Source organism: Chelmon rostratus, chromosome 7 (genome assembly GCF_017976325.1).
Source record: "Chelmon rostratus isolate fCheRos1 chromosome 7, fCheRos1.pri, whole genome shotgun sequence".
Taxonomy (NCBI): domain Eukaryota; kingdom Metazoa; phylum Chordata; class Actinopteri; order Chaetodontiformes; family Chaetodontidae; genus Chelmon; species Chelmon rostratus.
This window is the reverse complement of record NC_055664.1, coordinates 15656464-15675454: the sequence shown is the minus strand read 5'-3', so window position 1 is coordinate 15675454 and position 18991 is coordinate 15656464. Positions and strand designations below refer to the sequence as shown.

The window sequence follows — 18991 nt, the reverse complement described above, 5'->3', positions numbered from 1 at the left end:
TGAAAGCGGGGAAAAACACAGCGACTCCCAGGTGAACGGCACGCAAAATGGATTTCAATTTAGAAGATTGTTGTCATCAAGGGTATGACAAGGAACTCCGCTCCATGGTACAGCGTTGCTTTTGTTTTGTCTTAGTCAGCTGTGTCAAGCAGCAGAGTTTTGTCTTGTCTGGAAGGAGACAGTACTCAGCAGATATTGCTCAGTTTTCAACCAGCTGCTCACTGAATTAACTGAAACTCATCAAGGACGTTCAAGTCTTTTGTCTCATTATCAATATGTTTGTGTTCTGCTCAAAGGCCAGGTTCTCTGAGATTTGTTGGCCAACTGTTTGCCAGTTTTGTTGTGAAAAGTTGAGCTGTGCCTTGTTTGGGTGCTGTAAATCAAATGTTTGGCTAGATTCCCAGAACTGGATTAAGCCCACTGTTAGATTGTAAAAAATCCCCCCCTAAAGAAAATTTTGATTCAACAATCCGAACGTGTTTTTTCATGCTTGATAAACATCGTAGTGGGCATATAGGACCGCATTTACTTGGAAATGTTACTGAATTGAATCAGGTAGGTGGTTTGTGACAGTTCTCCACATCAAATTAGATCTCACAGCTCATAACAATACCAACACAGCTGGTAAAAATCAGGGGAGTTAAAAAACATTTCTTTCTGTTTTCACAAAGACATTTGCTCTGAAATAGAGCAGTGGAGTGGGGAACAAGACTCTCTGGAGGAAAAGAACTTTTTTCTCTCTGAACTGGCTGATCAATGAGATAGAGATCTCGTGGTCAATGTTCCACTCGGCTAAAAGGCACCATGGGATCCGCAGCCCACTTCATCTTTATCACTGGTCTGCTTCTGCTCTGACCGCAGGGACCTGATGCAGGATCATTACTACCACAAATACAGATCTGGTTGCCTGGGCTGAGAGGGGGATGAGCTGGGGATGGAGATTGTTGGTAGGGCGGAGTTGATGCTCTGCTATCGCCCGTGCCTTGTCTCCTCCCTTTCTCTCCCAGGAGATTTTTCTTTCTGCCTTTTCTGAATGCCAACAGCTGGTGTCCCAAATCCCCCATAAACCGTCTGGTTCGAAAGGGGATCAGGTAGACATAATAGACTACCACCTGCCCTCCTCCATCTCCTGCCACACCTGCAAACGCCATCCTTGCCAGCTCCACTCTGGCATTCCAGCCTTGGCTTTACACTTGCTGACTGATGGACAATGTCTCCACCAGCATCTGTTCTCTAATGCTCAGTGGCCAGCATAATTCTCTGGCTTGCAGGAGGCTACATAAAGCCAGGATTCACACTCTGTGATCTGCTGTTGGTTGGTTTTCTGCAACTGGTGATTTCCAAACTGATTAGCTATGTCCAGTTTTTGACGGTAAACGAACTGTCCTCCCGGCTGGCTTCAGCTGACCTTGTATCGAGCTCACTGATACTGAATGGCTGCTGTCCACTTGGCTGCAGTGCTAAGTGTTTTCAAGGACAGTTCAGTCTTTCTGCCAAGCATGTGTTGTATGCTAATTGATAGCCAGGTCAACATGCTGTAATGTAAATGAGTCACTTCAAACGCCGATGAGCTGTGCAAGTGTTAACTTTCCTGCAGCCGTGCCTGACATGTTCCAAGATCCATAAAAGTGCAGCGATACTTTATTAAACAGAGTTTTGTTCTGCTGCCCCTCTGAGTCCGAGCCAACAGATGTAGATGCTCATTATATCTCTGCTCTCCATATGGCACTACTGCACATCCGCCTCACCTCACTCGGACCCCCTCCCAGCAGGCACCCGTTTGGTTCGCAGCTGACAGGTAGCAGAATGACTTGGGTGCTTGTCAGCTCAACAACCGAAGCAACCCAGAGCTTGTTGGAGTGGACAGAAGGGAAATTAGCTTTCACCTTTACTCCAGCTCAGAGCAGCGGTCTCCTCACTAATGCACAGTCACATTTGAAGACTACCCTTCTCGAATGTAACCTCGAATTTTCCATTGAAGAGGGGTTATCAGAGGTTATTGGTAAGCCTGTACAAAGCAATGAAAAACCTGCCAGTTTCCAGCAAGCAGCCAACAGAGCATCATTGACTTGGCTGTTTGAAAATGTGCTGGTTGATTTTATTACTCGTTTTATAAGATAATCTGAGCGGATCAGAGTGCAATCTAAGCGTAATTAAGGCAAGTATATTGTGAGCACATTGTAATTGGGTTGAGGTATTTTGGCTGCCAAACTAAGGTGCCTCCTTTTCCCCCACTGCTCACTGTGTGTGCAAGAGTGCATGATTGTGTGTGTGTTACTTGTGCAAAGCCTGTGTCCTGTGAGAGCTCCCTCATTAAACGCCTGTCAAAGCTCTGTCTGCAGACCTGCCAGCCTCTCTGTCACACTGCAGGAAACACACACACACACACACATACACATATATACAGACAAGAGGACACATACAAGCCAGAGTGAGCAGGACTCTGTTTCTCAGCTTCAGGACACACACACACACACACACACACACACACACACACACACACACAGAAAATGCCAGGGACAGAGCTGTACCTTTTGTTGTTGGGCTGACGTCCGGTAAGGTGCTGCTTTGACCAGTCGAATGCATGCAGCATGCACACCTTCCTGATTCCTGATTATTTTGCAATGTAAATATCAGTTTTCTGCTATTTACTTTCTGATCATAGCGACAGAAGATGAAGTGATTTCTGCCCTGATAACTGTCCAGCTGCGCAGCGTTTTAACTCTATTACTCAAACTGGACTTCCCGGATTGTATTTCATTTTCTAAGATGTACCAGTACGGCCACTTTATTAATCTGATCTGATATTCAACGAAAACTTCCCGTACTGAACAGTTTTTGATACCTGGTGCTGGAGACATATTTCCAATAGCATCCAAGAAGTGTTAAAAGCCAATACTCATTATAAGCGATTGCATAATGAATACAGCATACACAACTTTTATGACTTGCAGTTCTAATAGCAAATACTGCATGTCCTAAATAATAAATGAGAGCCATGATACTCTGCTTTAACTTGAAATGTATTTGTAGCCCACAGAGACCAAACAATAACAAAGCTAAACGCTGATGTTGTTATTGAATCCCCTGAAACTGTATATCTTGAGAAATGAGCCAATAAAAGGGGAGAACGTGAGATAGATTGCCTTTGACAGCAGAATCAAATTTCACACGGCTAAATTCAATGAGACCACTTAATGAGTGCTGATTGCAGGCTCTCTGTCATTCCTCACTCGCTGCTTATGTCTATTATGTGTGTTTATGTTTGCTTGTTTTACTGTCCTGTACACCGTCACCCCCCGTCTCAGTCTGTATGCCGCTCACTTCATCGCCCTCTTCCTCAGTCACTCAGACTGTCAGTTTTCTGCAATCCTTCCCTCCGCTCTCTCCCTTTTTCTGCCTTTCACATGCACTCTGTGTCCCTCTCCTCACCCACCCGTCATTCCCCTGGCACTCGCCTGTGTTTCTACATAGCAGTCGCCATGGTATTTAGTTCTATTTACAGTAGAGCTACCAGATTATTAAAAGCGGCGTGGTTACCTTGGGCTTTATTGTTTGCCTGAGATTTTCTTCCCCTCACAATTTTCAGATGTAATTAGTTTCACTCCCACACCTAAGTGCCACAGCCCTGAACAGAGGCTTTTATAAGTCACTTCCTTCTAATTTTGAGTTACAGCATGTTTTCTAGTATCTTCTTGTGATTTACATTGACTCTAATAATTATCTTTACCTTTGCTAAACATTTTGACATTAGCAAAACCTACTTGAATTTAACTGCTGTCTCTGCTTACAGTAATGAAATAAGTTCAAAATAAATTGTCAAGAAAACTTGTTAACCACATAATGGAGATAATGTTTTATTAAAGTGAATTCAGTATCTCTTTGTGAAATATAATGAAATAGAACCATGAGCTATTGCCTTTTGATTATGTTGAAAATAAATGACTTTAACTCCTCATTCTCTGACAACTGCCGTCATTAGAGAGTCCTCTTGGACTAAATCTGAGGTTATCCCAGATTCAGATCTGACATCAACAAGTCGACAAAAGCTTGAAAACTGATTGACGCCTTCATGTCAAGCTGATTCGATTGCTGTTACTGAGAGATTTCGGCTCATTCAAAACTGGGCAGCTCGGCTATTAACCTGAACCAAGAGGGGAGAGAGCACATTAGTCCAGCTTTAGCTGCTCTGCATTTGCTTCCTGTAACATTTAGAATTGATTTTAAGGTCCTCCCCCATGTATACAAAGCCTTTAATGGACTAGGACCAAGTTACATTCCTAAATCCCATGTTTACTCTTGGTCTTCAAGAACACTGTGACCAGCAGCTTGTGGTTTATTGGAGGTTCCTTGCAAACGTCTAAAGAAAATCAGGGATGCAGCCACTGTCCATTACACCCCAAAGCTCTAGATCGCATGACCTACAGATATCAAACAGCATCTTACTTTCACTTTTATTATTATAAGTGGATTTTATTCTCCATCTTGTTTTACATTCATTTTCTAACCTTTTTTATGTGAAGCACTTGTTGTATGCATTTCTTTGCTGTAAAGCACTTTGAGCTGCATTTATTGTATGAAAGGTGCTGTGCAAATAAAGTTTATTATTATTAGCTGACCCTTAGCATGCTGACAGGTCCTGTCAGAAAGAGCTGCTACTGTCAAAGCGTTTGCCACTTGCCGATGGCTCAGGCTAACAACAGTCCTGACAATGACACATTGATTGATTGATGCACACACAGACAGGTGTGTGGGGCATTTATGTTTTTATCTTGGGTAATAATGAGTGGGACAGAGCATGATGAAAACCAGGACAACTGGGTAGAGAATGTTGAAAACGGGGATGTTTTGGTGTTGTATAGATGTTTGTCGTGACCCGGGACACCCAGCTTGAAACCAGGACAATCCCGGATGAGCCGGGCTACCTTGTCCCCATAGGCATGAAGCCATTATAAACAGAACCTTAAAGCAGCATTAAGTATTTAGGGGTTTTTTTTTCACCCACTTGGGGGAAGGTGAAACAAAACATTGACATATCAACTAAAGATTTGCTAGGATGAATATGTTATCAAACAGACACTTTTTACATCAAGCAGACACGGAGCTGCATTGATTTGATCGATTTTGAAGGCAAAAGCAATGACACAAAGGACACCGGGGGGAACAACAGAGCTGGGTGATATTTCTCTGGAGGTTCGTCAGGTATTTCACATAATGCACATTCATTTGATCCGTTGTTATTAAGAAGTGATGATTAGCACAGCTTTAACAAGTACCACAAACCCAAACAAAGACTGGTATTACAGTAAATCAACAAGTCATAATTTGTGCCAGTTTGGCACTAAATTGACTCCAAGTAGATTAGTACCCAGGATTGCTGGCATGGCAGACTTGTGAGTTTCCTGCGGAGCTACACTGAAAGTGACGCAGCTGTTCGGTTCATAGAGCTTTTCCAGCTGTGCCCTGCGAAGACACATGTTGGAAAGATTTTTCTGTTTTTATTTTCGGGATTAATCGACCAGCAGAGTGACTGATACTAGCTGTTGGTTGCAGATAAGAAGTCTGGCAAGCGACTTTGATGCAGCTGACAACTTGCTGTTAGTAATGTGAAGATTGATTTTCTGTGCTTGAAGTATCCTGTTTTAAGACTTGATTCCAAACACTGTGTCACTCCACACGAGGAGGATAGTGACTCCTTCTGTTTTAACAACCAATTAATCATATTGCTCTAACCAAGGGGAAATGTACTGAGGCATGATGTACAGATAAGGTCTAGTCTTGCTAGGCTTTGCTGTAAGCTACATTTAGCCCTCTTGTGAATTCTAGAATTATTGCAGATTAAGTGAATTTTCACTAGGAAAAAAATGCATGTTAATGAAATGTTTTCAGAAACGGATGTCTAGTTAGATGTTTTCCATGTGAGTCGTGGCTGCATGCTGTGGAATTTGATGATGAATCAACACTCCAGCCAAGTAATTCCCCGAAGATGCCAGCATTTCTAGCAATAGGGTCCAACGGGCCAATAAGACGGAAAAGGACAAAGTGTGTGTGTATCTCTGTGTGTGTGTGCGCATGTGAATATGTGTGTGTTTGTGAAAGCTGCTTTCTAAGCCCCCCTGCTGCTTCTGATACAGCCTATCGAAGCGTGTCAGGTTTCTAAGTGAAAGGGGTCGGGTAGGACCATTCTGCAGTGCTGAAAAGGAAGGAGAGAACGCACGGGAGAAGGGGACAAGAGGGAAAAACAGCAAACAATCTGGGGTATGCAGAGAAAGAGGAGGGGAAGAGACAGAAATAAAAGGTGAAAAAAAAGGTGTGAGAAATTGTAGAAATACAACAGGGAAGATGAAGGACACACGTGAAAAAGGGGAACATTTCCCCAGTGTACGGTGTACAGCTATTACCCAGGTTTTAGGACTCCTTGAGAGGAATGAATGGCAGTCCAGCAGGGGCTGTCAGTAACAGGGGCACCTCCATCCATCCAGTCACCCGGGGACTCCATTATGCCCTGATGGGCAGGGATGGAAAACCAATTGAGGGGATATGGGGACTATGGGGGAAGCAATGTATGGGGCGCTGGGAACCACACAGACAGGCAATCTGCCATGATGAAGAGGCTCTCCTCCCTGTTCCTCCTCTCGGACCCAGCATGTCCTCCTGCATCCCCTTCAAGCCCCACTGCGTGGTACTGCAGTGCCCGGCCAGGTGACCAACCTGACACCCGCCGCACTCTTTACCGCCGCTACTTTGAGCCTGCTGATCTGTTCACATCGTCATGTTGACAACAGACGCAGAGATGGATTTGGTTGGAGGGAAATTGGAGCCGTGCTTGAATAGGGGTGGAATGTAATTTATGGTTTTCCTGAGGTTCGGCAGAGTTGTTGGTGACTCCAGTCCGGGTTTGTTGCCATGCTTCGGCAACGTTGATGCCTCCAACGTTAGCAGCAGCGTACTTAACTCTCTTCTGACAAAAAATGAGACGAGCCTGTGTCAGACATACCTGTTAGTACAGCGGGGGTGGTATGATAAATTCATTAGGACCAGCTAGGGAATAGAGATATTTATATAGCTACAGCAAATCAGCTGTGTGAAAACACAGCAATCAATCTTACTGAAGATTGTACGCCTCACAATGAGACTGGGATAGAAGGATTGTGCATTTATTGATTCTTACTGAAGGCTTGCCTGGCTTTCTTTTACTCACCCCTTGTCTGAATTTCTCTCTGGCAAAACACATGAGCCTAATCGCATATTTTTATGCCTTTTGACGCATTATAATTCCCATTTAGATAGTTTGAACATTATTCACTTTAACTAAATAAAACAAGTGCATTTTTTATTATTTAGCATGTAAGGGGCTTTCAGATAGACAGGGTAAGTTTTTTGAATTGTGAAAGATTTTCTGTAGCCTTGACTAGTCCAGCAGCACATTAGATGGTGACTGTGAGGTCAAGATGCTGACTTACTGCTTCAAGGTTGTTTGAGGCCGTTTACATCCATTTTTAGTGAATTGTGTAGTAAGAACCCTAAGTTTTAGATGGTTTAGACCATCTGAACCTGATCTAAACTAACCACTGAGCTAGAAAAAAACTAGCTCAGAAGAAGAGTAAATACTATTAAGTATTAACATCACTATTGATGATCTTGTGTAATAATTGTGCAAAATCCAACAGTTAAACAGCACATATTCATCACAAACATGTCATCACATTACTCCTTTTTTGGTAAAAAAAAGAAAAAAAAAAAAACTTATATCATATTTTCTCTGTGTGCATGTGTGTATGTCACCTGAAACACAGAGTTGAGTTGGCTCCACAGTGAGCCAGTTAAATGAATGTTTTGTATCAGTGGATGAGGGGGTGTTATACTGAGGATTCCTCTAACAAAGCCTTGTTTGTGTAGGTGGAACAAAAATAAGTTTTTAGAACCATACTTGTTCTTTACATGAGCAACATGACATTCAGTGCCTCAGTCACTGAGAATATCGTGCGTATTCTGAACATGCACATTACCACAGACCCCTGGGTTATATTTGCTTGCAGTTTATCATAACAGATTAAACCAATTTCTACAGAGCTATTTTTTTCTTCTGGCTGTCTGCTGGCATCATACTATTTTTATTCTGCAGTTCACAAACACATTTCCTCTTGTTTTTATCTCCTTTACGGTTGTCCTGTCTGCAGATGTCAGCTGCATTTTTAAACACGAACATGAATTCGAAATGTCAAATTCAACTGCGGATGTTAAAAATGCAAGAGATAGCCTAACATCAGCGTCTCTGTGCAGGTGCCCTATGTCAAGGTGGCTCCAGAGGACATTCTGAAGGTTCAGTTCCCCCGGTTCACCACTCTGGATCTGAGGCCAACCAACACAGACATCAGCCTGGCCGTGGCCGGCCTCCTCACCTTCTTTAACAGCACCACCGCCTGCCTCATCTGTGCACAGGCTGACTGTGAGTACAGCATTCACACCCTCACGTCAAAACACACATTGATACACACCTGGGAAGAATGGTCACACCCCTTCCCGACGTCTGCCAACAAAGTGCAAACATTTTTGTTTAATGTCTGGCATCCTTTAACACGTGTTAGCACACAAAAGCTCCTTGCACGCACCCGACTGTGTTCTGACAACAGATGCAGTGCTTATCAACATCTCACCCTGTGACACGCTGTTTCTGAAGCAGCTGCTGCACTCCACAGCTAAAACTCCCTCACAGGAGCGTGCCCGACGCCTGCATCCCAAAATAAATGACGTTTACCCTGAAATCGTTTCTCTTTTTCAAAGTCATCATCATCCTTAAATGATGATGATGCTATAGCACGTTACACTGTGCCATATATAATTTGTCTTCAACCTTCAATCTCAGTGTGATGTCTGCACGACGCTCATACATTTTCAGAACACCGCCTGTTGAGGATCAAAGCACATCTTTAAAACCGACAAAAGAGAATGAGGATGGAGTTTGCAGCTGTGTCCACCAGTGATCTGACCGCCTCCTTGTCAAAGGCACTTGTTAGATGCTAAAGATACTAAACTGAATGACCTTAAAAAAGCTTGAAAATCTCCTCGAGGGAAGTTATTTTCGTAAACAGAGAGGAAGATTAAATCATGGCCTGTTCCCACCCTCTTGTAGTCCAGCAAGCAGTAATTACAACTCCCTAGACAAAGGCACCATGACCCTGAATGGCACCCGCTAACCTTTTTCCTAATCAGCACAAGGCTTTGAAGAAAGGAAATAGACTTGAGACATCAGCCAGGTGTCAGACAGCCCAGAGATGGCAATGAGCCATGAACCGCCCACCCTGCCTATCTCAATTCTCAGTTCTTCTACCTTTCAACTTTCTCTTTGACTGTCTCTTGGACTTTTCTCTTCAGTCTCCTTTCTTTCATAACCTTAGAGATGAGATTAATCCCCTAAAGCGCCATGTTTTATGTATTAAACCAAAATTTACGTGTCTGCAAATTCAGTTACAGTAAATTAATGCAAATATGACTTTTTTTCCCTCTTTTATGCAGCTTCCCAAAGATTGCATGTGACTATGCAGAAATTGGAAAATGTAGCCGGGAAGAATTAATTAAAATTATTAATGGAAATACTGTGTAACTAATTGTCGTTTAACCCAACCCCGCTACACGACCCATTACAACTGCAGGGGTCAGAAATATATTAATTGTAGTAGTTGTTTTTCCCGTACCTGCCAGTCAGTCTTCCAGTTCAGTTCTCAGATCCTGTTTCTGTGACCCTTATTCCACACAGGGTTGATTACTACAGCACTGGCGAGAGCAGTGATAACAAGTCACCCTTTTGGGCACCGTCTGACTTTAATATTGGCGAGTTTGTAGAAAAGAAACTCATTTTAACACTACTTTTCATCCTCCCTCTGGTTGTGTGTGGGTGTGCGGGTCGGTGGGGAGGTTCTTTTTCTGTGTCAGTGGGCTAAGAGAGGACTGGAAAGGAAATTAAATGAAATGAAATGAGGAGAGAGGTAGATAGAAGATACCAAGGTGAGTCTGAAATGAGAGAGGAGGGGAGAGGAGACAAGAGGAGAGAAGAGGAGAGGACGCTATTTGGCAGATGTGGGAGAGGTGAAATGTAGTGATTGGGGTGAGGGAAGGGGAGGAGGTAACCACACTGAAATTATACATTTGCTACAAGAGGGAGACAGTCCAGGAAATGACGTGGCTGTATTGATTGCACCCTCTCAGGTGACCCCCATTCATTCAATAGAAAATGCAGCAAATGGCAGCATGCCTGGATTTGTGTGTGTTTCTGTGTGTGGGTGTGTGTAAATGTCTGTGTTCAGCAATAGCATTAACTGAAACCCGCTGGACTTTGGCTCCAGCTCGCCCAGCGCCGCCCCTCCTCTGCCGGCTCGCGCAGTCAGTTGGTCGGTTGGCAGCCTGCTGTCGGTGGCTCGTCCACATGTGCCGGCCTCATTAATCACCCAAGCCAGTGACAGCCTAATAGAGCGTGGCCAATTCATGAATATTTTCCTGCCATGGTTGAGGAGGCAGGAGTGGAGGTGGAGCTGTGCCCAAAGGCATGGTGCACAACAGGACAGGCATTAATCTAGCTAACCTCCAGTATCAGTGGCAGCATGCGCAGCAGCAGCCGCAGTACTGTAACATCTGTCCAGAGTTCTGTCCTCGTGGTTGAATTTTCGGACCTGGCGGGTGGCCTCGCGTGTTACGTGGCTGTGACCTTTGATAATGTGACGAGACACACGTGAAAATACATGCAGAGAATTCGCCTGCATGCTTACGCGTTCACTGTGCAATCCACACACATACACACGCATGCTGTTCCCACACTCCCTGGCACTGTGCTACAGCAGTGCACTTCCATTAGTGAGGTGATTGGTGCAGCTGTCAGTAAGCTGAAGGAGAACATCCAGTAAGCTCTGAAATCTAACCGGAGCTGCAGTGCAGGTACAGGATTTCCAGCTTCAACAAAACAGTAGGCCTCAAATGCTTGCAGAGCATTTTTTTTTTTGCACCTTTGATAGGCACAGTTGGAGAGCAGGGTTTGCCATTTTAGCTCACTGCATTGTTCCACTGCAGCTACAGAAGAAAACAACACTTCCACTACTTGTTGCATGAGGTTTCCACTATAATCTTCTCATTTGTACAGAGTGCCTCATGCTATGTAATTGATCTTTTTTCTGATGATTGCTTGCCCATGTCATCTAATAAATCATGCTTCTCCATTATTCAGTTTTCAGGGCTGATCGTCTGTCTCTTCATGTTTCACACGTTATGTGGCAATGCTATCACTTACCTTTAGTCAGCGTTAGTCAGGTGTTCAATGATTTGTGGACTGGAATGTATACAAAGTAGTAAGAATGACAGAAACACAGTAATTGCAGAGGGTGGCCTCTATGACTTTGATAATAGTAATTACACCGTGGCTACTCATGATCCTGATGTGGAAGACAGCCATGTCAGTAGTCATGGTGATAGCGGTGGTGCTGGTAGTAGCGGCACTTTGTAGTTTTGAAAATAATTCTCATCGAAAAGATGGAAGGCAGTTGGCTTTAAACACTCTAAAGAATTAGTTAAATCATTTTAATGTGATTTTGGATTTGTGCAAATAGAATGGGATTTAGGCTGATTTCTCACCTGCATCGGACATGACGATGGAAAAAATACATCAAAAGGCACGTTCTGACAGCCATGTGGTCCATACGGGTTTGTCATGTGACTGTGACATTCTGGGTTTATATCCAGCAGGGAGCTTTTGTGCATTTCATCCCCTCTGTTCACCTCCTGTAATTGATTTCACTTTTTATACATTTATATTTATTTACATTTATACAACAAAAGGGCATCTTTACATTCTTGCCACTTTCTCAAGGCATCTGTCTTGGTCCCTTTTTTTTTTTTTTTAACAAACAGCTCTTCCACTCCTCATGCAGTAAGATTGCACTCGAGCAGAGAAACCGACAAATGAAGCTCTCTGCAAGATAAGTAATTTGCGGCTTCTATTGTGTCATATGAAGAGGGAATATGTATGCCGTTTGCAGAGAGTACAGGAATGATCAGCAGGAGCACATCAGATCAGCACCACTGCCGTGTGACAGGTGGATCATAGTCAGTATTTATGGCTCTACGTTCATGGTTATTTGGGTTAATGGGAAAGGGAATATGCTCAGGCATACTTTGAATGTTTTGACACACGATCTTGTCTACAGCGCTTTAAAGTGATGGCCTCAACAGTGGCAAAGTCATAAAACTAGGCCTTACTCTCTGCTCAAGGCTAAATGATGAGTCATCATAATGTATATCTGTCATCAGGGCTTTTTGGTCTGTGAATAAAGCCCCTTCTGTGAATGAAGGTTTCATTATGTATTATTCACCTACACCTGTCAAGGAATTCATACTGAGCTGCTGTGTTATATTAACAGGTTAATGTTTTTACACTGCCGGTGCCTCTGTGTGTTGGCAGTATTTGCTTTGGTGTGTGTGTGTGTGTGTGTGTGTGTGTGTGTGTGTGTGTGTGTGTGCGCGTGTGTGTGTAATCTTGAGGGGCACCCTGTGGTGACAGTATGTGAAAGGTAAATGAGTAGTTGCCTGGCTTGAATGTCAGCCCTCACCTCTATCTGTGCGCCTGAGAGAGACTTAAAGCCATGTGTCGTCCATGCCAATGAGGGCGCAGGGTCTCGCTAACACACGAGTTTGTACTTCTATACTTATGAGGACCCTCTTTGACATAATGCATTCCCCAGAACTTCAGTCTTCACGACTACGTGCCAAATCACAACTCTTAAAAGTATGATCACTAAAGAGTGGGTGTGGTTGGATGTGGTCAGAAGTGTGCTTTGTTGCACCTGTAAATACACCCAACAGTGATGTGACAGGGCTTGGAGTGCACCTGTACATTACCAAAGGTGAGAAGGTGAGAGACCACAGGATTTTCAGGGGTGTTAAAGGTTCCCTGTGGAGTTTTTGACTGCCAGTAGTGCTGTATTTTTTATGACTGGCTCTGTTTTGCTTGTCCTGTTCCGCGTTCACGTGACTGCTTTCAGACTGTTACACATAATATTTCTGTGGCAGTAATGCACCAAGAAATGTAGCAATGCGCCAGCCGAGTTAGAAAAGAAGCAGACAGGAAGCAACATTAATCTATACAATGAAGGATTTAAAATACTTAAAAAATTGGCTTTCCAAATGATTTATGAGGAAGGAGATGCATTCACCGTGTTTGCTGGACCTCAAGGATACACAAATTGCGTTTTGGTGAGTAACACTGAATGTAAACATAACTTTGACTTCTTTGCAAGTAAATCATACAGGGCACCTTTAAGATTTCATTCCAGATTGATTTGCCGATGCCTGAGGTTGCTGGTAAAAACATTTGGTTTAACTTATCACAGCTCTCGTAGAGCTATGGAGGAGCCATCAGTTTACTGTCAGGCTGATTTGGCAGAGTACATGCATGGATTGTTTCCTGTCAATCTCTTGTGCGTGTGTGGTAAATGTTGTATCAATTAGTAGGCACTATATCAGGAGGTAAGTACAGTGGGTATTAAATGGGTATTGCTGAAAAATGTTGAAAAACTTTAACCTCAACCTAATTCGAATCTTAAATATATAACATAAGACAAAGTTTGACCAGCCAAAATATCCTCACTTTTCAAGAGTGTCCTGGCACTCAAGGTCTTAAACTTGGTCCTCAAAAACACAGTGGAACAAACACACACACATACACACACATGCCTGAAAACCTTTGGAAAAGAAGAGAGGCATACAGGACAACACACACACACACACACACACAAACACAATCCCACAGAACTTGCTTTCTCTGTAGAAGGACCTATACAAGTCTAACTAAAGAAGAGATGTGTTTTTTTTTTCAGTCAGCTGCATGTTTTCCATTTGATTGAAACTGGTTCACTAAGCAAACAGTGAGGCAGCAACATGGCTGCTGTGAAAAAAAGACTCCCCTTTGAATCCTGTGCAGCCAGAACACTAAAGGGAATATGAGCTTTTCTTCTGCGTGTGACTCTATTTGTGTGTGAATGTCTGTGTGCTCTTTAGCCAGCCACATCTACTACAGTGCACCGTCTAATGTCATGAACTTGATGTGAAATTGTATTTGATGCCCTGCGCGGAGCTATAGAGACTGGATACAGGAGGCAAGGAGGGCGGTTTAGCAGAAGCTATTTCAAGCTCATCAAATTTATTCTGCGTTATACCACAGAGGAAGCTGATCTGACAGGTTCGAGACACAGGCAAGCGAGCAAGCGGCAGAGACACAGTTAGCCAGGTACAGGTAGACGAACACACACAGTGATGTACTGCCGTACAGACAGGCTGAAAGACGGGCGGACGCCGAAACATAATTGCAGAAGCTATTAGACATGATGCTGGTGACTGGGGCAGTGCTGTAGCTTTCGTTAATGTGCTGTGGAGAAGCTAAAGGAGTCAGCTTGATAACTTAAAATTGCCACATCAAAATTGGTCTCAGTGTGACAGATGAACTACTCTGCTGTTACCGTGGCAAAAATCACATAAAATATCTGTTGACACCAAACTCTGGAGTGCTGTTTTATTATTACTTTGTAATGGAAAAAGCAAGCGGAGGCTCAGCTAATGCAAGTCCGTCTCCACAAAGGTACGTCCTTTCCATATGACTCTCCTTGCCGATATCAGGAAATGTTATATGAGTGCGATGAGATCGGCCAAATTGCCAAGGTGAAGCCAATGTAACTGTCACGGCAACGTGTCGTGGTGCACTACTCTGGCTCTCTCAGGTTGTATTTTTCTCAGTATGATACACCACACAAATTAGTTTATACTCCTATATGGAAGAATTAGCTCATAACCTCTCCAGGTCCAGGTCTATGCAAAGTGACTGGTGAAATGCTGCCAAGAGCATTTTGATTAAGTCAGCTGCTTTAAATCCCACTTACCTCAGTGGAGTCAAACGCTCTGTTACCATGGCATGGAATACAAGAGAAGCTGCTGGAACATCCCTTTGCGTTTGATGGCTTTACAATAATTTTAATTAAAGGTGATCAGTCCACTTGTTCTGCATGGAAAAGTTTTTTATGGATTCATTGTTGTTAAATGTGGCAGAAAAACAAACAAGAGGCTCATTTGTTTGTACTTCAGGTCACTGTGTGCATATTAATTTCACACTGTATTACAATATCAATCATCACTCCCAAATGTGCTTGACTTTCCTTAACTTTTTGGCTATGTATTTCCTTAACTTTTGTTAAAAAAAAAAACTATTACTATAAAGCTCTATTTCCTTAGGAGAGTCTTCCCTTCATTACAAGTAACCCTCTTATGTGTTTTTTCTTGTGTGTGTGTGTGCGTGTCTTACCGTCAGGCTTATTGAACCTGGAGCAGCTCCTCAGGCAGTTCCTCATCTCCAAGGAGACTCTGTCTGTGCGCATGCTTGATGACAGCCAGGATCCGACCCCGCTCCTAAAGGAGATACGAGATGACAAGACCGCCACTATTATAGTGGATGCCAACGCCACCATGTCACATATCATTTTGGAACGGGTTAGTATGGTTTGCACGATAGCTGTTACAGGTGCAATGATGACTTGTCTTGATTCTATCATCTTAGCTTTACACTGAGAAAAAAATTCCCAAGATCCACACTTATATAATTCTCATACAACTCAAAAAGGAAAAGTGACTGGAAAATGCAGATGGCAAGAAGTGTTCAAGGCTAAAAGTGATTATATATGTGGAGAAGACGAAGAAGAAGAAGAAGTTGGTTATTCTTCAGTTTTGACCTGCAGAGATAGAGGTTGTATTTCCCACACGGCTCAACATATATTGTACAGAACACATAAAAAGGAAAGCATCATCTTTACTGCCATGATACATTTGCCGTCTTGAATCACAAGACATATTACATGAGTTTATGCCCTGTTGGCAGTGGGCACAGCTTTCAGAAGACAGGGTGACGTAGTTCCAAAATAAAAGGCAAATGCACTGAGGCAATTTTATTTAACAAACCTGTTACATCAAATTATATGGATGAGAGCAATAAATCAAGTTGTATTCCAATGATTCATCTTCCATAAGTGAGAATTCTGCACAGTTAACGTGGATTAGTGTGAAAGCTTTCTGATACACTGCATGTTACAGATAAAAACAAGCTGCTCTGAAAGTCAGTGAAACACATGAAGTGGACTGATTCTTTATCGTCCCTCTTATCTGTTATCCATCTGTTCCTTCTCTAAAAACACGGTTTAATAAATATAACTACCAATGCAACATGCAAAGTTCATCGTGTGAGAAAAACAACTTTCTGTGGATAGAAGTGAGCTCTATTTCTGTCTATAACATAACAGTATGACCCTTATGTGTTTTTCTCGCTAACGTGCCAATAATTAATGCCTCAGAACATTATTAAGAGCCGGGGCACTTTGACTCCAACATAAGGCCGAAGCTTCTACTGATTGGAGACTCGTGTTTGTAAAGAGCCTTGATGGCATCAATAAAGGTGATTGTGGAAGCTGGGGAAGCGAGGGTGTTTGGCAGCAGCATATGGCCTCTTAGTAATTAATACACACCTCATTATTTCTGGAAGACGATGGATGGATGGCTAGAGTGGAGGTGACAATAGCCGGAGACAGAAGGGAGCTGGGAGGAGAGGGAAGGACGAGGAGGGATGCTTTTCTTCCTCATGCTCCTCTTCTTCCTCCCTCATTCTCTCGATTAACATCTCTATCTCACAGTAGTCTCAATCTCTCACCTCAATCAAGTGTTCAGACTGCCATCAGTGGTCATCCAGTCGCCATGGCAACCCTGGCAACCCTGGGCCACAGAGCAGCGGGAGCCCGCAGTGGGATGTCTCTCTTTTTCTGTTCCCCGTCTTCCTCCATCTGCCTCTTCAGTTGCTCCCTTTGTCTCGCTCTCACTTCTTTGCCCAAAATGCAGAAAAGACAGCTTCACTTTGTTTCTCCACACCTCCCTCCTCGAGTGGTCTTGTGTACCCATCCCTCTATCTCTCGCTCTTTTGTCTCCTTCATGTGTCACGCTGTCTGTCTCTCTCTGTCCGTCAAGAGACAATCCTGCAGGAGGGTGGTGGAAAGTTGGCAGTCCCGTCTCTCATGTGGAGTGCCTAGTTGCCAAACATATCAAAGCTGTGCGCCGGCATATTTGCCAGTCTCAGATGGTGATAAGAGTGCCCGGCTTGTCTAAAGGGACAGACTCATCCTTTGTCATGCAAGACATCCCCCCCTTATTTGTCTGTTTACATCTTGCATCAAACCCTCGTCAGACAAAGGTCCCACTCTCTGAGGTTTTAGCATTCAGAGGGGTTTAGGTCAGCAGTGTGAGCGTTCTGAATGTAATCTTTTTCATTCAGGCCTCCACTGGTGTGAGCAGCTGTACAGAACCAGAGTGGGACAGATAGTGAGCCCACTTTATAGCGGCAGTGCAAACCATGCGCGCTCTGACCGAAAGCTGCGGTAGAACAACAAGGAAATCAAAAAGCTGGAAAGCTTATTTTGAATGCTGGTAAAGGAGACCAAAGGGATATTTTTCATCAGCTGCTTGGTTGTACTGTCGTCTGAATTGGAAAGTGGGCAGCAACCAAAGGTTATAAAGTCAGTTTCTCTTTGGTGAGATATTATAGGCACAGGTCACCCACAGAAATGATGCAGTGTTTCGAAATATTACTTCCTGCATGAAGGTACTGTTAAAGGCAAAGAAATCTCAACCACCTTGTGCCGCGAGCCGGCTTCATTTACTGTGTATAAATCCAGAGCAGGTGCTAACATGCAGCTTCTCTAATGCATAATAATAGTACCCTTACATAGTCATCGTCATGTTTATAGTGTCAGAGTAATAGTGCGCTAAATATAATCAAAGGAGGAATCTTTATGAAGACATCTTGAGAGGTCATTCAGAGTTTAATAATGAAAGTTGTGTTTGGATGTTTTTGCTATAATAATTGGCGCCTTTCTACTTCTCACTCTTTTATTATTTATGCTGCTGTAGAACACTTCAATTGAATATTCAACAGCTGAGTGACATACACTCCTAATGGCACACAAACACCCACACAGATGTAACATACTGTGCAGGCAGCTAAATGTCTGTTATTAAAGTCTTTCTGGTGATATACAATCTTAGATGTTAGTGTGGAAGCTATTTATTATGGAAATGTGTCAGTTTCAGTCGGTCCAGGTGTGGAAATGGGACTCTCTGAGTAGCGTCTCAGAGGGGGCCTGAGGGTTAATTCATGCTCAGGAAGTATTTCTGTTAAACAATTATTTTTACGAAAGAAAAAGTCTGTTCTTTGAAACAGTTTAGTTTAATACATATGGTTTGATATTTATTGATTGTAATCATAATGTGCATTGCAGCGTGATTAAACAGAAGCCTATAGCTTGATGATTTTCTTTTTTGCTAGTGACTTTAATGAAATGAAGCCATGAAAAGTTCACCCTGTCCTTCACAACTGATCCTCACTGTGACTTTGATTTAATCAAATTGTAAGACAGAGTGACGAGCGGCATACTAATGCACCTCAGAAATTAATTGCTCCATTGAGGGCCACTGTCAGATAAGAATGTGTCTCGTCTTATCAAGATGTGGATTTGATCTGTCTGCTGCAGACTGGAGCTTGAGTTACACTGAATCGCTGACCTCTCAACTTCCCTCCCCGACCCTCTATTCCTGACTCTCTCTGCTGTCTGTGTCGTTCTCCCCCTCCTGCCTCTGTTTCTCTGACCTCCATCTTGACATCTTTTTGTTCAAATTTCTGTTTTGTACCTTCTGTCTCTTACGTTTCTCTTTATCTTTCCCTTCTGCCCCTCTTGTCTTTTGCTCTGCAGGCATCAGAGCTGGGAATGCTGTCAGTCTACTACACTTACATCTTCACCTCTCTGGTAAGGAAATGGGAAATGGGAAATGGGAGATGGATGTGGGCATTTAGACGCAATGTACATTTCACACCTACAGGAGCACACCAGTACTCTGATGCTGTGCTTTTTCACTGTATTAAAATAGG

The 18991-nt window shown here is 43.2% G+C and overlaps 1 protein-coding gene across 1 annotated transcript in view; it reads left to right on the top strand.

The window, feature by feature from the left end:
* Positions 1–18991, top strand: part of grik4 (glutamate receptor, ionotropic, kainate 4) — a 144876-nt gene that overhangs the window by 50611 nt on the left and 75274 nt on the right. Inside the window, exons 4-6 of the mRNA XM_041940181.1 lie at positions 8284–8449; positions 15341–15519; positions 18816–18869. Coding sequence (XP_041796115.1) covers positions 8284–8449; positions 15341–15519; positions 18816–18869 — 399 coding nt within the window. The remainder of the gene's footprint in view (positions 1–8283; positions 8450–15340; positions 15520–18815; positions 18870–18991) is intronic.